General features: G+C 45.2%; 1 protein-coding gene across 3 annotated transcripts in view; it reads right to left on the bottom strand.

Annotated features, from left to right (window-relative positions):
• CCDC60 (coiled-coil domain containing 60) overlaps positions 1-8583 on the bottom strand; it is a 55862-nt gene extending 47279 nt beyond the window's left edge. For 2 of the 3 annotated variants that reach the window (XM_081892346.1, XM_081892345.1), the window contains exon 1: positions 7257-8582. In XM_081892346.1, the coding sequence (XP_081748472.1) occupies positions 7257-7541 (285 nt within the window). In that variant the 5' untranslated portion in view covers positions 7542-8582. Of the gene's footprint in view, positions 1-7256 lie in introns of all 3 variants that reach the window. The other variant, XM_081892347.1, reaches the window with a different exon arrangement.
• Between the last annotated feature and the right edge of the window lie 9175 nt (positions 8584-17758).

Below are 17758 nucleotides of genomic sequence, written 5' to 3'. Positions count from 1 at the left end.
ACCTGAAGCGTATGTAACCTGAAGCGTATGTAACCTGAAGCGTATGTAACCCGAGGTACCACTGTACATGTATTTTGTACTCGGACTGCAAAGGCCGATGGCTGGTGCAAACATCTAACTATCTAAAAATCAGGTGCTTAGCTTGGGATCATTGCCTTGCCATGGCGAAGGGGCTTGAATAACTCAAAGAGGCTATGAACTATGCCGTGCAGATGGCCAACTATGACCAAGATGGACAGGTCATAGCGGAGAGTTTTGACCAAATGTGATCCACCTGGAGCAGGAACCAGGAAGCCACTCCAGTATCCCTGCCAAGAAAACTCCATGGACAAAGACAACAGGCATATAAGAATTAAGGTGTTGGAGGAGACTCTTGAGAGTCCAATGGACTGCAAGATGATCAAACCTCTCCATTCTTAAGGAAATCAGCCCTGAGTTCTCACTGGAAGAACAGATCCTGAAGCTGAGGCTCCAATACTTTGGCCACCTCATGAGAAGAGAAAAGACCCTGATGTTGGGAAAGATGGAGGGCACAAGGAGAAGGGGACGACAGAGGACGAGATGGTTGGACAGTGTTCTCAAAGCTACCAGCATGTGTTTGGCCAAACTGTGGGAGGCAGTGGAAGACAGGAGTGCCTGGTCCATGGGGTCACGAAGAGTCGGACACGACTAAACGACTAAACAACAACAACAAAGCTTGGGAATGCTCCTGGATGCCAAGGGGTTTGCTGTAGCAAGAAATGCCTGTCCCACCACTTTCCTGGGTAGAACAGGTGTTAAGCTAAAGGTAAAAAGGTAAAGGACCCCTGGACGGTGAAGTCTGCTCAAAGGCAAATATGGGATTGCGGCGCTCATCTCACTTTCAGGCCAAGGGAGCTAGTCCACAGTCACATGTCCACAGACAGCTTTCCGGGTCATGTGGCCAGCATGACTAAACCGCTTCTGGCACAACGGAACACTGTGACGGAAACCAGAGTGCACAGAAACGCCATTTACCTTCCTGCCGCATTGGGACCTATTTATCTACATGCACTGGTGTGCTTTCAAACTGCTAGGTTGGCAGGAGCTGGGACAGAGCAGCGGGAGCTCACCCCATCATGGGGATTCGAACTGCCGACCTTCCGATCAGCAAGCCCAAGAGTCTCAGTGGTTTAGACCACAGAGCCACCCGTGTCCCCAAGGTGTTAAGCTACTACTGCACTGAATCAGTGTCCACAATATTTTTCTAAGGAAGTTGGGGGACCAAACCAGAACAGGTTGACTCCACCTATGGTGACACCTCAACCCCAGGTTCCGCCTCCACTTAGGACCCTACCACCTGTCAGGGACTGGACTGAGAAGGAATGGTGGAGACCGCCTCCCCCCCCCCCTGAATCTTCCAGAGAAGAAGAAGACAGTATAGATTTAAAACAGACTGGAAAACTCAGAGGAATGTCAAACCAAAAGGTATTTAGGGAATGGGAAATATATAAAGAATACTTGAAAACATACTGTACGAACAATAAGATACTTGCAGAAATAGAGTGATACTGATAACCAAGAAATATTCAAAATTTGCATATGGATTATATATCTATATACAAAATAAAATAATATAAATCTGTGCAAGGAATACAGATAACATAAGTAGTTTAATGAGAATTATTGGAAGTTACATATTTTAAATTGTTATGTAAGTGTAATATAAAGTGGTACCTCGGGTTAAGTACTTAATTCGTTTCAGAGGTCCATTCTTAACCTGAAACTGTTCTTAACCTGAAGCACCACTTTAGCTAATGGGGCCTCCAGCTGCCGCCATGCTGCCAGAGAACGATTTCTGTTCTCATCCTGAAGCAAAGTTCTTAACCCGAGGTACTATTTCTGGGCTAGCGGAGTCTGTAACCTGAAGTGTATGTAACCTGAAGCGTATGTAACCCGAGGTACCACTGTATTGTATTTGTTTGTTTTTCTAACTTTTCTTACTTTATTGTTTATATTCATCTGTACAGTCTTTTGTACTATATGTTATGTATATTTGTCTATGTGACAATTAATAAAGATTTTCTAAATAATAAAAAATACAACAGTGGTTTGCAGAAGGTCAAAGCTCAGAGACAGAAGAGGGAGCAAAGCTGGAAGATAATGGGAGAAGGGGAGGAGGGAGAAGCAGAGCCGGAACAGCTGGCTGACACATTATCATTAGAGAGCACTCCAGATCCCCCTTCCCCCAGAACCCGGCAGGCAGTGAAAGTAGGAGAGCAGAGAGCTAAGAGGCAATTGACCTTAAGCAGCCACTGTAAGGCGGGTGGTGGTGTTGACAAGTGAGAAGGGAAGGGAGGGGTGAAGATTACTCGGAGCAATGCCATTACTCCAAGAGGCTAACTTTCTAAGCCCTTCTCTGTGCATATTGCATAAAAGACTTTGGTAAGGAGCTTTCCCTGTCTTTCTATCTCTGGTAGCCAGCCATGGGTAGGTGGGCTGGTGGTGGTAGGATTCCCTGACGCCTGACACCACCCTACCTGGTCCCATGATCATAGTCCACCCCGGGGCTACACCCACTTGTGCTTCAGTAAAAGTTCATTGCAAAGATCGTCGGGGAACTTCAGCTGTTTCAAAACACAGCTGCCAAACATGTGACTGAGCCTATCGCTCTGCATATTCTCTCACCTGCCTCGACTACCAATTTACTCCTGAGCGGTTGTCCTTATCTTTAAGGACCTAAATTCTGTACCTCGAAATTGCTTTCTGAACGCAAGACGTTCTGTCTGAAACAGAAAGAGCCTTGGGGACTCCTTACCCCTCGGCTGTGTGACTGGTGCTCTTGTGTATCAGCCATGGTGACTGCAGGCCTGGGATGAAGCAAGAACGAGAATTTACTAAATGACTGGCATGCAGCATAAATGCACTTATTTTGCTTTGTACCCTGAACTGGTTCTGGGAAAGGAACGGATTTGGATCACTTAAGGAAAAGCGCTCCACAAAATCTCTCTCCTTTGAAAAAATGCACTTGGCTGCATTTTGGCTACACGCCAATGCAAAAGATCATTTTTCCACAGCTGAAAACCAACAGTAATAACAACATTTCCATCCCAACTTTCCCCTGAAGAGCTCAAGGTGGCATACACAGATATCCCACCTGTCTCCATTTTATTCTCACAGCCACCCTAGAGTCATAGAATTGTAGAGTTGGAAAACTTGTCATATGCGCCACAGTAGACTTCAAATAGTTTGTTGTGGGGCAAGCTTAGCAGCTGCGCTGAACAGGCAGGGAAAAAACCACATCGGAAAATGCAAGTGTACATTAAAACTGAGCATAAACCATCAGCATTAAGGGGCCACTCGGAAAGGCTGATTCACAAAGCCATCATGCTGGCAACATGACAAAAGCGAGCCAGAGGTCATTTGGCAGAAAATATCGGGAAGCCATTGGAAATGGTCAGGAAAACAAACAGACCCAAGGCGTGAGTTACATACCCTTGGATAAGGAGTCCCCCATTTCTCGTTTTTCATAGATAACTGTCATGGCTAACTGCTATGGCTGGCTGCTTGATGACACCGAAGGACAAAGCCATCCTCTAGAAATAGCTCTGATGATGGTTTAAAAATGAGCTCATTTTTCCAGGCCACTTCTGAACTTTGCCCACAGTAACAACGGCGGGCTTTAATTACACAGAGCAAATGGCCAAGTGTTAGGGAAGTGTGTGCCAGTTGTGCAGTTAAAAGGCAAAACAGCCTTGATCCCGGGGACGGTTCAGTTGTCAACAACTTCAGACATTACTCTCTCCCGTCTGGGAGACATAACAAGCGGCCTTTGACAGAGATTGAAACATATGGGAATATAATGATCTTCGTATGCCTCTGATTGTGGGTTTGATGCTGCTGAAGACAACCCCTTTGAGCATACCATGCCAACTTAAACTTGCTCTCCAACCCAGAACATACTGGGAAATGAAGTTCACCCTTGACGACTAGGGGTCCAAATCATTCTCCTTGGCACCCTAGCCAAATTGAATCTCCCAGACACTCTGGCAGCTAAACTCAGCCTTGCAAATGGGCATACAAAATTTACTAGCCTTCCTCCCCTTACTAGCCCCCCTTTTTTACTACTTTCCAACAAGTACCTGTTAATTCCAACTGAAATCAAGATACATTTGCCCATAGCATCCCCCTGATCCACCAAAGCTGTAACTCCATCAAAAAAAGAAAAAGAAATGAGATTGGTCTGGCATGACTCGTTTTTGAGAAATCCATGCTGGGTCTTAGTAATCACAGCATCCTTCTCTAAATGCTCAAAGACAGAATATTTAATTATCTGTTCTAGGACCTTTCCTGATATCGAAATCATGTGGTTGAGTCTTCTCCCCCTTTTGGAAGATGGGGACAACATTTGTGTTAAGTTGTGGGTATCAAACGACACAGCGATTCTTCAAACAGCTCTTGTTTATTCACAGGCCAGAACAGAACTGAACTGAAGGGTTCAGCCAGTCTGCTTATATAGAGCTCCACTACAACGCAACAGTAACCATTTTCTGTAACTATCCAGTCACTGAAAGTCACTTTCGATTCCTTATTTGCATATGTGGCCATGAACTATCTACAGTATCCCCTTGCTGGCCCAGGGTGAGAACTTCAGTACATAACAATTTGCATGCCTCCAGTTTGCAGGGACCTTACCTGTTCTCCAAGAATTCTCAGAGGCTCAGCAGCTTTATTTTCAAGATCTTTCCTAATAATATCTGCTCTGACTGGTAATTTTAATGGATATATTGTACAAACCGATTAGAGGCTTTGAAGATTCATCAGTATATAAATCCTTTAAATAAATAAATGAAACAGCATGCAATAAAATGTCTGCCAAACCCTTGGAAGTCGAACAGCTTAGTTCCCATTTTGGCTCCCAAATGTCGCAAACCCGGAAGTGACTGTTCCAGTTTGCGAACTATTTTTGCAAGCCGAACGTCCGACGGGGCTTCTGATTGGCTGCAGGAGCTTCCTGCAGCCAATCAGAAGCTGTGCTTTGGTTTTTGAACATTTTGGAAGTTGAACAGACTTCTGAAACGGATTCTGTTCGACTTCCAAGGTACAGCTGCACTGTTGTTCTGACCAAGAAAGAGTAGGCTAAAGAGCCCTTTGTCCTCTTAGCACATGCGGGAATGAGCCATGGCCACTGACCCCACAGCCCCCACTTAATTCAAAGCCTGCCAACTGAGGGATCTAACTACAGGTGCAGAAATTACGCCAGTCAACAAAAATGGCTCCATTTTCTTCCTGGATAGATGTAGTTACCCATCTCATTACCCATCTTCTTTCTGTATAGCACACAATTACCCAGCGGGGTCTGATTACAAGTGCAGAACAGGCTTGAAGCATCCATGATGCTCCAAATTGAAAAGAACAGAAATGTTTTGAGTGTGTCCAAAAAAGAAAAAGAGAGAGATAAAAAAAAGAGAGAGAGGAAAAAGTCACCTTTCTTTACTTGGAAGAAGTCAACAAGCCAGCTCCTGGGTATCGCAGACAAGCTTGCCATGGCAATTAACTCTCTGAATGGATAAAAAGGGAGCTAATATCCCCCTGTGCCGGCTCACTAAGGAATCAAACCAGACCTTTTAACACAGAGCTTGGAACACTCAGGTAATCAAAAAGCCTGTCTGGGGACGCAACGTTCCTTGATTTTCAATGAATCAGAGCTGCCTGCCTAATGCACGCCCATCTCTGGAGAGCAGAAGCCGGGATTCTAAAACCAAAATGGGTCATTTCACAGTCCTTAAATGAATACTAACAGGGCTCTGCTGGGCCATTTGGGGACAGATGCGGAAGAGAGGGGGGTGAGAACCGACTGCATTCAGCATGCACTTTCAAGAGTAGGCTAGAGGTGCTGTACTCTAAAAACCGAGTTAAACATGGAGGGGAAATGTTGGGGCTAGGCCAGCACTGAGGGGGGCCGACCCCAAACTCTCACCTGAGTTTCTGAACCCAACAACGCAGGCTCTCTGAGGGGCACAAATCGTCCTGTTCCATTAATCAGCCAGAAAGAGAGGTTCCTGGTATCTATATATGAAGGAGCAACTATCAATTGCTTTGGGTGCATTGTAAAGACGTATTTTTTAAGCCCAGGATTTCCCCGCCATATAAAATCCTGTTTTTATCTATGCGGATCCCCCCAAATTTCACCTTTATTTGCTTTTATAACACTCTTTTAATTGGCCTTCCATTGTTGTTGTTGGTATTCAAGTATTTATTGGTCACCTTTTTGCGTGCAGCCCTCACAAGGAGGCACCTTTATTCAGATGGGAAATATTACGATACATTAGAAGCAACAAATCCTAAGAGGCTCAGAAAGCAGCAACACAAAAGCACTGTTACGGAAAGGCAGCCTGGAGCAGGTACTTTTTGGAAGGCCTGTTTGTGTACATGTGCAGTTAGGTTGGAAGGGTTAGTGGAGCCACCACCAAAAAGCCTCCCCCCTCACACACACCCCTAGCTTATCTTAGTGCAAGCAAGATCACAGGGGCGAAGGTAGCTCTTTAGTTAAACATGAAAGGCCTTTAGATAAACCTTTAAAACTCAGGCCCAGGGGCCTCTTCAGGTCTCTTTGCCCAGGATTCAGAATCTAGCAACCAGTACTACCTGCTGTAATAATCATGTCTCACATGTAATAATAATATTATAATAATTTATTATTTATACCCCGCCCATCCGGCTGGGTTTCCCTAGTCATCATCCTTATCTTTTATTGCGCTAGCCATAGACCATGGCATCATTTGGAAAAATAACAAAAGGAAAAACATCAATAACCATAAAAATCATCAGGCACCACACATACAATATAAACTATGGTCACAACTACTAAGATTGTTTGTTGCATAAAATAGAATAGCAGAAGATTCTCTAGTAAATGTGCAAAATTAAATATCAGAATCCCCTTTGCAGTTGACCGCTGTTTTGGGTTTCCCCAGTCACTCTGGGCAGCTCCCAACAGATTAAAAACAGAATAAAACATCAATTATTTAAAAACTTCCCTAAACAGATGTCTTCTAAAAGTCAGGTAGTTGTTTATTTCCTTGACATCTGATGGGAGGGCGTTCCACAGGGTGGGCGCCACCACCGAGAAGGCCCTCTGCCTGGTTCCCCGTAACCTCACATCTTGCAGTGAGTGAACTGCCAGAAGACCCTCAGAGCTCGGACCCTCAATGTGCGGTTTCTATGGCTTAATGAGGTCCACCACCTACTTTTTAATATCACAAGCAAAGAACATACTAAGAGAGCACTGTGCTTACCAGCGGGAGCTGTCCCAGACCGTAGAGGGTGAGTTTCCTCGGATCGAGGTAAAGAGGGTCCCCAAAATCCTGATAGGGCTTCCAGCTGGGAGTAAAGTAGCCTTGTTGCGTGAGCTGTTTGATTCTCCGATGGTAGTTCTCCCGGAAGACCTGCTCTCTCGTGACATCCCAGCAGTTGTAGATGGTGTTGCTTCGAGCTTGGACCTTGAGGCCTTTCTGGCTGGGGATGGGCAGAGGCCGGATCACGACAAAGTAACGGGGGTCTGACTTTGGGTGCATAGGCATATTGACGGTGTTATAGAGCCACCTCACTTCCTAGGAAAAACCACTCCTTTAACCAGGCCTCTGAACCTTCGTTTCGGTTACTGTAACAGTACCCTTTCTCACATGCACCTCACACCACAAACAGCGCCTGGAAGGATAAAATGCAGCTTCAAAAGATAAAGGCTGCGGATTTGGGGGGGGGGTTAGCCACTCGCAAGTAGGAAATAACAACAAACGCACACACCCCGCTTTCGATTCACATCAAACCAGGACCATGATTCCACTAAGCGAGTCGGGCTGCTGCAAGGAACTCGGGTATAAACATCTCAGTGCCTTGGGAACCCAAAGAAAGGTAACTAATTGAAAAGGCAAGGCAGATTTGACAGCCTCGTCTTTGTCCAGGGCTGACTGACAGCAACTGCCCGCAATTAAAATGCCAGCAAGGCTGCACGATTCCCCTTCAGATCCAACTAAGAACTGCCACCTGTCTCAAACCACTCCGCTCATCATTTCTCTTAAGAAGTTGCTACACCTGGGGTGGGTGTAGCCTCACCCCAACACAAATCCAGTCCTTCCTGAGGCCACTCTACTGCCCTACTGATCAATCTTCCTACTGCTAAAGACAACCAGATCTCAGCTCAAATTATCCTCTTTTCTTTTTAAATAGATCCTAACCCCGAAGTTTTCCCTACCAACCAACCCCACTGATTCCCCCCTTTTTTTCTAGAGTGCTAACTGGAGGCCCAAATACACCCCACCTTTTAAAAATAGGACAAGATTCTTGTCCCTAAGACTTCTCGACCATTTCCTGTTTGAGATTCCCAACGCCAGTCGCCAGCTGGCATCACCCCCACTGAACCCTCTTTACTATAAAGACCCCCTGAACTTGAGACTTCTTTCCCAGCCCCCTCCTCTCTTTCAGAAAGCCCTAACTGGGACGACCCTTCTAACTGAATGGATTATTTACAACCAAGCTCAGTCCCACAGAGGGAGGTTTCATGAAGTGAAACACACCCTTAAAAGACCCTAACCCTCCTCCCGGACCCCACAATCCCTCCCCCCCCCCGGAGCCCCCCCCCCGACGTCGCTTTCAAGGCCTTCCCCCCATGTAGAACTTGAGCGCCTTCTCAGCCCCAGCTGGAACCCTCACAGTGGGGAGGGAGCGAGGAGGAAAAGGCGTCGCCTGTTGCCCTTGGCAACCGCATGCGAACGCTCCGGCGCCGGCTGGGAATGGTCGCTCGTCCCTTTCCGTAGTCATGGTAGCGGCGGCACGCTGAAGCTGTTTCCGCCCTTACAATTTTGCCCTCACTTGAATGAATGAGATGGGCGATCCTATCGCTTGGTAGGATTGCGTCCTAAATGAACTGAGAATCCCTCGTGGCAGAATGGAAACAAGAACTTTCTATTCATGGCTTTCTCTCCCCCGTTCATTGTAATTTCTTTTAAATGACCTCATATGGTTTATTTTAATTACGTATTGGTGAAAATAGAAGGGTCCGTGGAAGCATGGGCGTAGCCAGGATTTTTGTTGGAGTCTTTGGGGTGGGCAGAACCTCAATTTGCTATGTATTTTTCTGAATTTTATTGATTTAGGGGAGCATCTGCCCCTCCCTGCCCCGCACTTGGCTACGCCCATGCATGGAAGTGGATATACGTGTAGATCATGGGTAGGCAACCTAAGGCCCAAGGGCCGGATCCGGCCCAATCACCTACTAAATCTGGCCCGTGGACGGTCCGGGAATCAGCGTGTTTTAACATGAATAGAATGTGTCCTTTTATTTAAAATGCATCTCTGGGTTATTTGTGGGGCATAGGAATTTGTTCATTTTCCCCCTCGAAAATATAGTCCACCCCACAAGGTCTGAGGGACAGTGGACCGGCCCCCTGCTGAAAAAGTTTGCTGACCCCTGGTGTAGATTCTGTCCTTTCCTCCCCTTCTACACTTGCGTGCTTCCTTTACTACAGTTGCAAAGTTCCTTCTTTGGTAGTTCAGTGAGATCTGCTGCTTGAGACAGTGGTTTTTATTGGGGCGTACCCAAAATAGTAAGCCAGACTTTGGCTTTCTCAGAATTTTTCTTCAAGCCAAGTGGTGCTTGTACTCGTTTAAAGGTGGAGATCGGGAGGGGGGGGGGAGAACCTCTACCTTTTTTCGAGTCCTCTAACTCGAAAATATGGGTGGGGAAAAAAGTTTTTTTCCTCCCTCTTAAGGCTAGATCTTGTGGACGTTTAGTGAAGCTGAATGTTGGCAGATTCAGGACAGATAAAAAGAAAGTCCTCCTTCACACAGAACATGGTTAAACTATGGAACTCACTGCCACAGGACAGGAGGCACTGATGGCCACCATCTTGGATGGCTTTACAAGAGGAGAGGAGAGGAGAAATCTCCATGGGAGCATTTTTTTTTTAAATGAAAAAGTTCAATAAGCTACTTGTACGTTTGAGCCTCTTTTCTCCTCAGTATATGGAGTTGGATATGGGGGGGGCAGGTAGAATCTGGAGGTCTGTGGACTTGTTAACAAACTTGAGCTGAACGGGGGGGGGGGGTAAATAAATCCTCCTGCTGGTGTGGGGGCATCCTTCTCCAACTGGGGAGGCCCCAACATAGCATTGATTATCTGCACCTGCCAATACAAGAACAGGAAGATTTAGTTATTTACAGCATTTCATATATATCAAACAATAATGAATGTTCTCTAGAGGGTTTACACTTTTTAATGTAAAAAGGCAGTAAAATATATATTGCAAAACATCATCCTATGGTTCCCTGACCCAGCCAGTGCTACTGCCGTTGACAGACACTGCTCAGAGAGCCCAGATTAGATTAGATTTAATATGTAAAGAACTTTTCCGCAGTTGAAATTGTGTTCAGAATGGAAGCAATGACGGCAATAATATTTTTTTTTTAAAAAAATGCTCTTGTCCATGGACATGTCAACAATGTGCGAAAACATAAAAACAATTCTTTGCAATGGAGTAATGTTAGCATTTCAATCACATTTCAATAACAGCTTATGGGAAAACAGAATCTTAACAGCCAAAACAAAAATCAAGCCAGAACCTCTGTAGAGATATTAAAGTGTCAACACACTCCTCCTGTGTTAAATCTCTCAAATGCTTCTTTTTCAGCAATTCCGGCAGTAGGGGAGGTTAATTGAAAAGGCTGGGAGAAAGAGATCTACATCGATATTTTGTGGGGCAGAGGTATCTGTGTATGAGGTACCCAAGAGCCCTTTTCCTCTTCTAAATTTTTACAGTTCCACGCCCCCCAGTGCAATTCACAGTTGCTGTACCACTGAGCTATGATGCTTCCCACAGAGGCTGAAAGTTTTGTTGTTGCCATCTCGAGAGAAAACAGAGTGTGCTACTGGGGCTGAAGTCCAACCTCTGGAGAATCACAGCGCCTGAAGTGGCTGCAGGGACCGGTAACTCATAACTGATGTCTCCTGCAGCTGCAGCACTGAAATGACCTCATCGGGGTGCAAGCCTGGGCAGTGCATGTAGGTCCTGGGGTGCCCAGGCAATGACCCCTTCTAAGTTTCACCAATATGATGTTGTTGTTGTTTAGTCGTGTCCGACTCTTCGTGACCCCATGGACCAGAGCACGCCAGGCACTCCTGTCTTCCACTGCCTCCTGCAGTTTGGTCAAACTCATGCTGGTAGCTTCGAGAACACTGTCCAACCACCTTGTCCTCTGTCGTCCCCTTCTCCTTGTGCCCTCCATCTTTCCCAACATCAGGGTCTTTTCCAGGGAGTCTTCTCTTCTCATGAGGTGGCCAAAGTATTGGAGCCTCAGCTTCAGGATCTGTCCTTCCAGTGAGCACTCGGGGCGATTTCCTTCAGAATGGAGAGAGGTTTGATCTTCTTGCAGTCCATGGGACTCTCAAGAGTCTCCTCCAGCACCATAATTCAAAAGCATCAATTCTTCGGCGATCAGCCTTCTTTATGGTCCAGCTCTCACTTCCATACATCACTACTGGACCTTTGTTGGCAAGGTGATGTCTCTGCTTGTCAAAAGGAAAGCAGAGCAATATGTTTGGCACCAACTTGGCTGCTGGGATTACTGGAAGGAGGTGTACAAGACGTATTCCAACCACCTTAGGGACTCCACTCCAGATGCAGCGGTTCTCAACCTGTGGATCCCGAGATGTTGGACTACAACTCCCATCATCCCTGAGCTCTGGCCTTGGTAGCTAGGGGTGATGGGAGTTGTAGTTCAACAACATCTGGGGACCCACAGGTTGAGAAAGGCTGCGTGTGGCGCTTACTCTAGGCTTGCCATACGTTCGGGAATTCCCAGACACTTCCTCTTTTGGGGCCCCCTAAAAGCTCAACAACTTCGTTCACCTCTTGAAATATGGCAACCATAGTTTACTCCTTAGCCTTTTCTTCTGCTGAAGATGTCCCACAAGGCAGCGGGTAATATGCTTTAATTGTGCAAACTTAAGTTTCTGACATGTGACTGAACCGCTCCTGCAGAACAGTGACAGTCTGGAGGCAACCCTGGTGGTTACTTGAAGATGAAAAGCTGTTACGGTGAAGTCTCTGACAGGTTCTTAATGTACTTGGAAAGTTTTGTGTTCGTGAAATTGTTCCAGGGCTCCAGGGGCGTCATCAGAACAAATGCCGTAAGAGAGCATACCAAAGGAACGCAGTCATCAGCTGGCTCTTTGACAAACGTTATTACCAAATGTTCAAAAACATTTTCGCTCCCTCGACTCTCATCTTTACATGAGGAAGTTGCCCTGAGCAAGGCTGTGGATACTGGGCGAGATTCACCTTGTGTGCACCATCAGTGAAAGCACTGTGGGAGGACTTTTCCTTGCACAATGGGGTTTCCTCCTCTCTGTTACACCCCTGAAATGTGGGGGGGGGGAGTATTGGGAGAACCCCTAGAACAGCATATGGCGGGGGGAGAAGAGGGGGGATGGTTCCATCTGGCAAGTGGCAAGATTTGTGAAAGATGGAATATTCATAACAGAGTGGTGTTGAATCCCAACTATTATTTTTATTATTTTATTTACAGTGGTACCTCGGCTTACAAACACCTCGGGCTACAAACACTTTGGGTTACAGACTCCGCTAACCTGGAAGTAGTACCTCGGGTTAAGAACTTTACCTCAGGATGAGAACAGAAATTGTGCGCCAGCGGCACAGTGGCAGCGGGAGGCCTCATTAGCTAAAGTGTTACCTCAGGTTAAGAATGGTTTCAGGTTAAGAATGGACCTCCGGAGCGAATTAAGTTCGTAACCAGAGGTACTGCTGTATTATTCTTTATTGTTAACTGAACTCAAGGTGGTGTACATGGTTACTTCCCCTTCTCATTTAATCCAAACAACAACCTTGCAAGGTAGGCTAGGCTGAGGGGCGGTGCCTGGCCCGTAGTCACCCTGTGAAGCTTCATGGTGGGGATTCCAAAGTCTTTATAGGGGCTTGCCCACCATTCTTCAGGGTCTCTCCTACCTCCTTGCAAGGAGGGGAGGGAACTATGTTGCAACCGGAAAAATAAATATCTGCCTTGCTTTCTATATGGATCTTGCTGCCATCCATTCATCTCTGACCAATCATGGACTTAGGGGACTCAGTCCCTTGGGGAGTGGGGCAGCAAAAGCCAAACCCCCTGTTTTTTCTATAACACCCCCTTCCCACAACACTTTTAAAAGGGCATTGGATGTTGATTAGCCAAAGGCCTGCTTAAAGAGGAACATTTTCGCCTGGTGCCTAAAGTTGTGTGATAAAGTTGCCACAAACCTCCCTGGACCTGCCTGGGGGAAGCATCCCACAACTGGAGAGTTGACCTCTGGACCTCATGTGGAGGAGACACATAATAAATAAATAAATGTTATTTATACCCCGCCCTTCCCGGTTCAAAAACCGGGCTCAGGGCGGCTAACGACAAATTTAAAACATTTAATTGTAAAAGCAGCATAAAATACAGTATAAAAACATGAATAACAATAAAATTCCAAGTTCAGAAATCAATTTAGAGGAAATCCATCTAATAAGCATTAGATAATCACCAGGGCTAGCTGGCTGAATTAGTCCTACTTGGGCCAGCAGGGAGACCAGGAGAGAATTAGCTGTGGGGTCTCAGAGTGGGTAATCTTCATAAAAGGGGAGGGGGAGAAAGGAAATAAAAGATCAGGCTGAATTCAAATTAAAGGCCAGGCAAAATAGCTCTGTCTTACAGGCCCTGTGGAAGGAGGTTAAATCCTGAAGGGCCCTAGTCTCATGGGACAGAGCATTCCACCAGGTCGGAGCCATCACTGAAAAGGCCCTGGCCCTGGTGGAGGATAGTCTGACTTCCTTAGGGCCCGGGACCTCTAAACTATGGTTATTCATGGACCTTAAGGTCCTTTGCAGGGCATACCAGGAGAGGCGGTCCCATAAATACGAGGGCCCTAAGCCACAAAGGGCCTCAAACGACCAATATGAATTATGCAAATCAAGAAAGTTGCAATTTTCTTTCTAGGTTGCATACTTAATGCTGCTGATTCTAATCATAAGGAGGAGCGAGGGCAGTGAAACTGCCTCTCCCTGACCTAGAAACCTTATTCAGCACTTCTTTTGGCTTGCTTCAGTGGCCTTGCCTACTTGCTTCCAAGTGTATTGTTGTAACCCTGAAGGCTAGAAATTTGCTCTTTGGAATAGCTCTGCTATATTTATTTCCCACATATGCTTCTGTTCTCAAAGTAGTTCACATTAAAAGAGAAACACGTTAAACACAGTTGTAGAATAAGGATAGGATGGATCTATCTATCTATCATCTATCTATCTATCTATCTATCTATCTATCTATCTATCTATCTATCTATCTATCATCTATCTCTCATCTATCATCTATCTATCTCTCATCTATCTATCTAATCTATCTATCATCTATCCATCTATCTATCTATCTATCGTCTATCTATCTATCTATCTATCTATCTATCTATCTATCTATCATCTATCATCTATCTATCTATCATCTATCTATCATCTATCTCCTTGGAATTGTAGGATGTTAAGGGTGTTTGAGAGACGACCATTCCTAGAGTGGTTTAACAATCAGCCCCTCTTCCAACGGAACTCTGGGAATTGTAGATCTGTGAGGGGAATGGGGGTGTCGCCTAACAACTTTCAGAACCCTTAGCAAGCTTCATTTGCCAGGATGCTTTGAGGAAAAGCCACGACAGCTAAAATTACTTTAAATGTATGGTGTACAAGTTGCTTTAAATTTGCATTGAGGTCCTTTTGCCCTACAAGTTTTAATCAGCTCGTAATGCACTTGCTTCACGTCGTGCATCATTTTATGCATTTTGTGTTCAATTTGTCCCTATGAGCAGTGCATAGAGAGAGGTTCGGAGAGCCAGATGGACTCACTCCAGAAGTCCTCATTCCAGAAGTCCATCTGAGACACACTCTGAGAAACAACCTCTGGAAAGGTGAGAGGTGGTGGTCAGCCTCTTATTCTTCTTTGGTGATCACTCGTAGTCGATTGTCTTCCATAAACATGGGTTTAACAGTGAGTCTGTAAGTGACTGTGGAGGCCAATTCTGGATCCACATGTCCTTCCACAGTGGGGACATAGGTTTCCGGGAGGGAGTTGATCATGGCGAGGGTTTGTCAAACGTGCCTTCCTCTTAGCTCGTTTCTCCCTTGCGTCCTGAGTTCAAGTGTCTTCAAAGCCCATGACACCTTTGGCAAAGGCTGTTCTCCAATTGGAACGCTCACAGGCCAGTATTTCCCAGTTGTCGGTGTTTATACTACATTTTTTTTAGATTTATCTTGAGAGAGTCTTTAAACCCCTTTTGTTGACCACCAGCATTACGCTTTCCATTTTTAAATTTGGAATAGAGTAGTTGCTTTGGAAGACAATAATCAGGCATCTACACAACATGACCAGTCCAACAAAGTTGATGTTGAAGAATCATTGCTTCGACACTGGTGACCTTTGCTTCTTCCAGTACACTGGTATTGGTTCACCTGTCTTCCCAAGTGATGTGTAAAAATTTTTGGAGACACCGTTGATGGAATCTTTCGAGGAGTTGGAGATGGTGTTTATCAGTGGTCCACATTTCAGAAGCCTACAGTAAGGTTGGTAGTACAATAGCTTTGTGAACAAGCATTTTGGTTTCCCTGCGAATGTCCCAGTCCTCAAACACTCTGCCTCTAAAACCATGGTGGTTATATAAGAATAATCAGTGCTTTGCTTTTTTTTTAAGAAAAAAACATGCCAGAACATCTCCCTTGTTCTCTTATAATGACAATGGTGCCCACCTGAGAGGTGTCAGAATTTAATTCCAGCAAGTTCCGGTTGGAAAAACAAAACCCTACCTATGAGGGAAAGAAAAAGGTTTCCGTATATTGATCTGAAGCAGCCAGGCATTGGATCCCTTACTACTGTTGTTAAATTACACCTTTCAATCAATAAATAGAGAATACAGAGAACTAACCTCTTACATGATCGTGGCTGTAAGCTTGCCATTTACTCAGGGAACAAACTGGAAAGCTTTAATAATGCCTCAGAGTAGAGATTGGATAAATGAGCTTTGGGAATTAGCTTTGATGCCAAAATCATTGTACTACTTAAGATCAAAGAAAGGGGACGTCGGCAAAACAGATTTCCAGAAGCATGGTGAGTCTCAGTCCTGGTGGCGTAGTGGCAAATTCAGAAGTGTACGGTCCGTCCATGATAACCACAGCCAAGCCCCTTCACAGCCACCCCTCTTCTAAGATTATACAATAACTTTATCATTATGCAATAATGATAATTAGGGATCTCCATCAGCTTTGATCTACTATTTTCTGTGCATGTACTGTTCTTGTGCTCGGACGCTGTTTGAGGGTTTCCAAGAAGCATCTGGTTGGCCACCGTGAGAACAGGATGATGACTGAAAGGGCCATTGGCCTGATCCTGCAGGTTCTTTTTATGCTCTTAAACTCTGCCTGAGCTTTCATTGCTGTCCCAAATGGGGATGAGTAAGTTAAAGAGTAAGTTAAAGAGGGACGCATTAGGTCCAGAGTCGGTCACGACTGGACCTAATGGTCAGGGATACCTTTACCTTTACCTCTAAGTTAAAGAGCCCTTTGTCTTCTTAGTGCATGTTTAAAAGAGCCATTCCTGCTGATCCCTCAGCCCTCATTTAATTAAAAGCAAAATACTTGCTGCCAACTGGGGATCCTTATAACTGCAGGTGCAAAAATACCACTAGTCAACAGGGGAGACTGCAGCACTCAGTGCAGATTTTCCGTCATTGACATCTCTCATTGGCCACTGTGAGAACAGGATGCTGAACTAGACGGGTCACTGTCCTGCAAGCTTTGTGCCAGCTCCATTTCTGACACTGTTGTGTTTGTGGCATCGTGGTCTCCATGGCAGCTGAGCGGATGATGCTGGAAAACAAGCTGGTGTTTGTGTGTGTGAGATTCGAGGGGTGTTGCTGGCTTTGCCAAAGGCAACTGGGCAAAGATTCCTTAGACAGCTGTATCAGACCAAGAGACATGCAGACTGCCATAACTTTTACTAAGAAACCAAAGGCTTTTTTTTGGTTGGGAATAATAGGGGTAGAGATACCTAAAGGGTACAAAATTTTATTTATGTACGCAACCATGGAGACCTGAATGATTTATGCCCAGAGACGGAAAGAATATAATGTTGCAACCAAAGAAGAATGGCAGCAAAAACTGTTGGAGTATGCAGAAATGGCGGAACTTACTGGGAGAAAAAAGAAACCAAGAAGACAGAGTTTTTAATTTAGAGTGGAAATCATTTATTGAATACCTAAAAAGTTATTGTAAACAGATTAAATAATTAGCTGGATTAATATAAAGACGTGCTGTGAATCAAAACTGGTTTTGACAATACTGGATAAATAGTAATTAGGTTTAACTTGGATATGCAGTGAAAATAATAAAACTGGGTACAGTGGTACCTTGGGTTAAGAACTTAATTCGTTCTGGAGGTCCGTTCTTAACCTGAAACTGTTCTTAACTTGAGGTACCACTTTAGCTAATGGGGCCTCCCGCTGCCACCGCGCCACTGCCGCGCAATGTCTGTTCCCATCCTGAGGTAAAGTTATTAACCTGAGGTACTATTTCTGGGTTAGCGGAGTCTGTAACCTGAAGTATCTGTAACCTGAAGCGTCTGTAACCTGAGGTACCACTGTACTGGAATTTGATGTTAAAATATTTGTTTTCTGCAATGGTAAATTGAGAGAGAGAGAGAGAGAGAGAGAGAGAGAGAGAGAGAGAGAGAG

This window comes from Podarcis melisellensis, assembly GCF_964234715.1.
Source record: "Podarcis melisellensis genome assembly, chromosome: 16".
Taxonomy (NCBI): domain Eukaryota; kingdom Metazoa; phylum Chordata; class Lepidosauria; order Squamata; family Lacertidae; genus Podarcis; species Podarcis melisellensis.
This window is presented reverse-complemented; position numbering and strand designations above follow the sequence as displayed.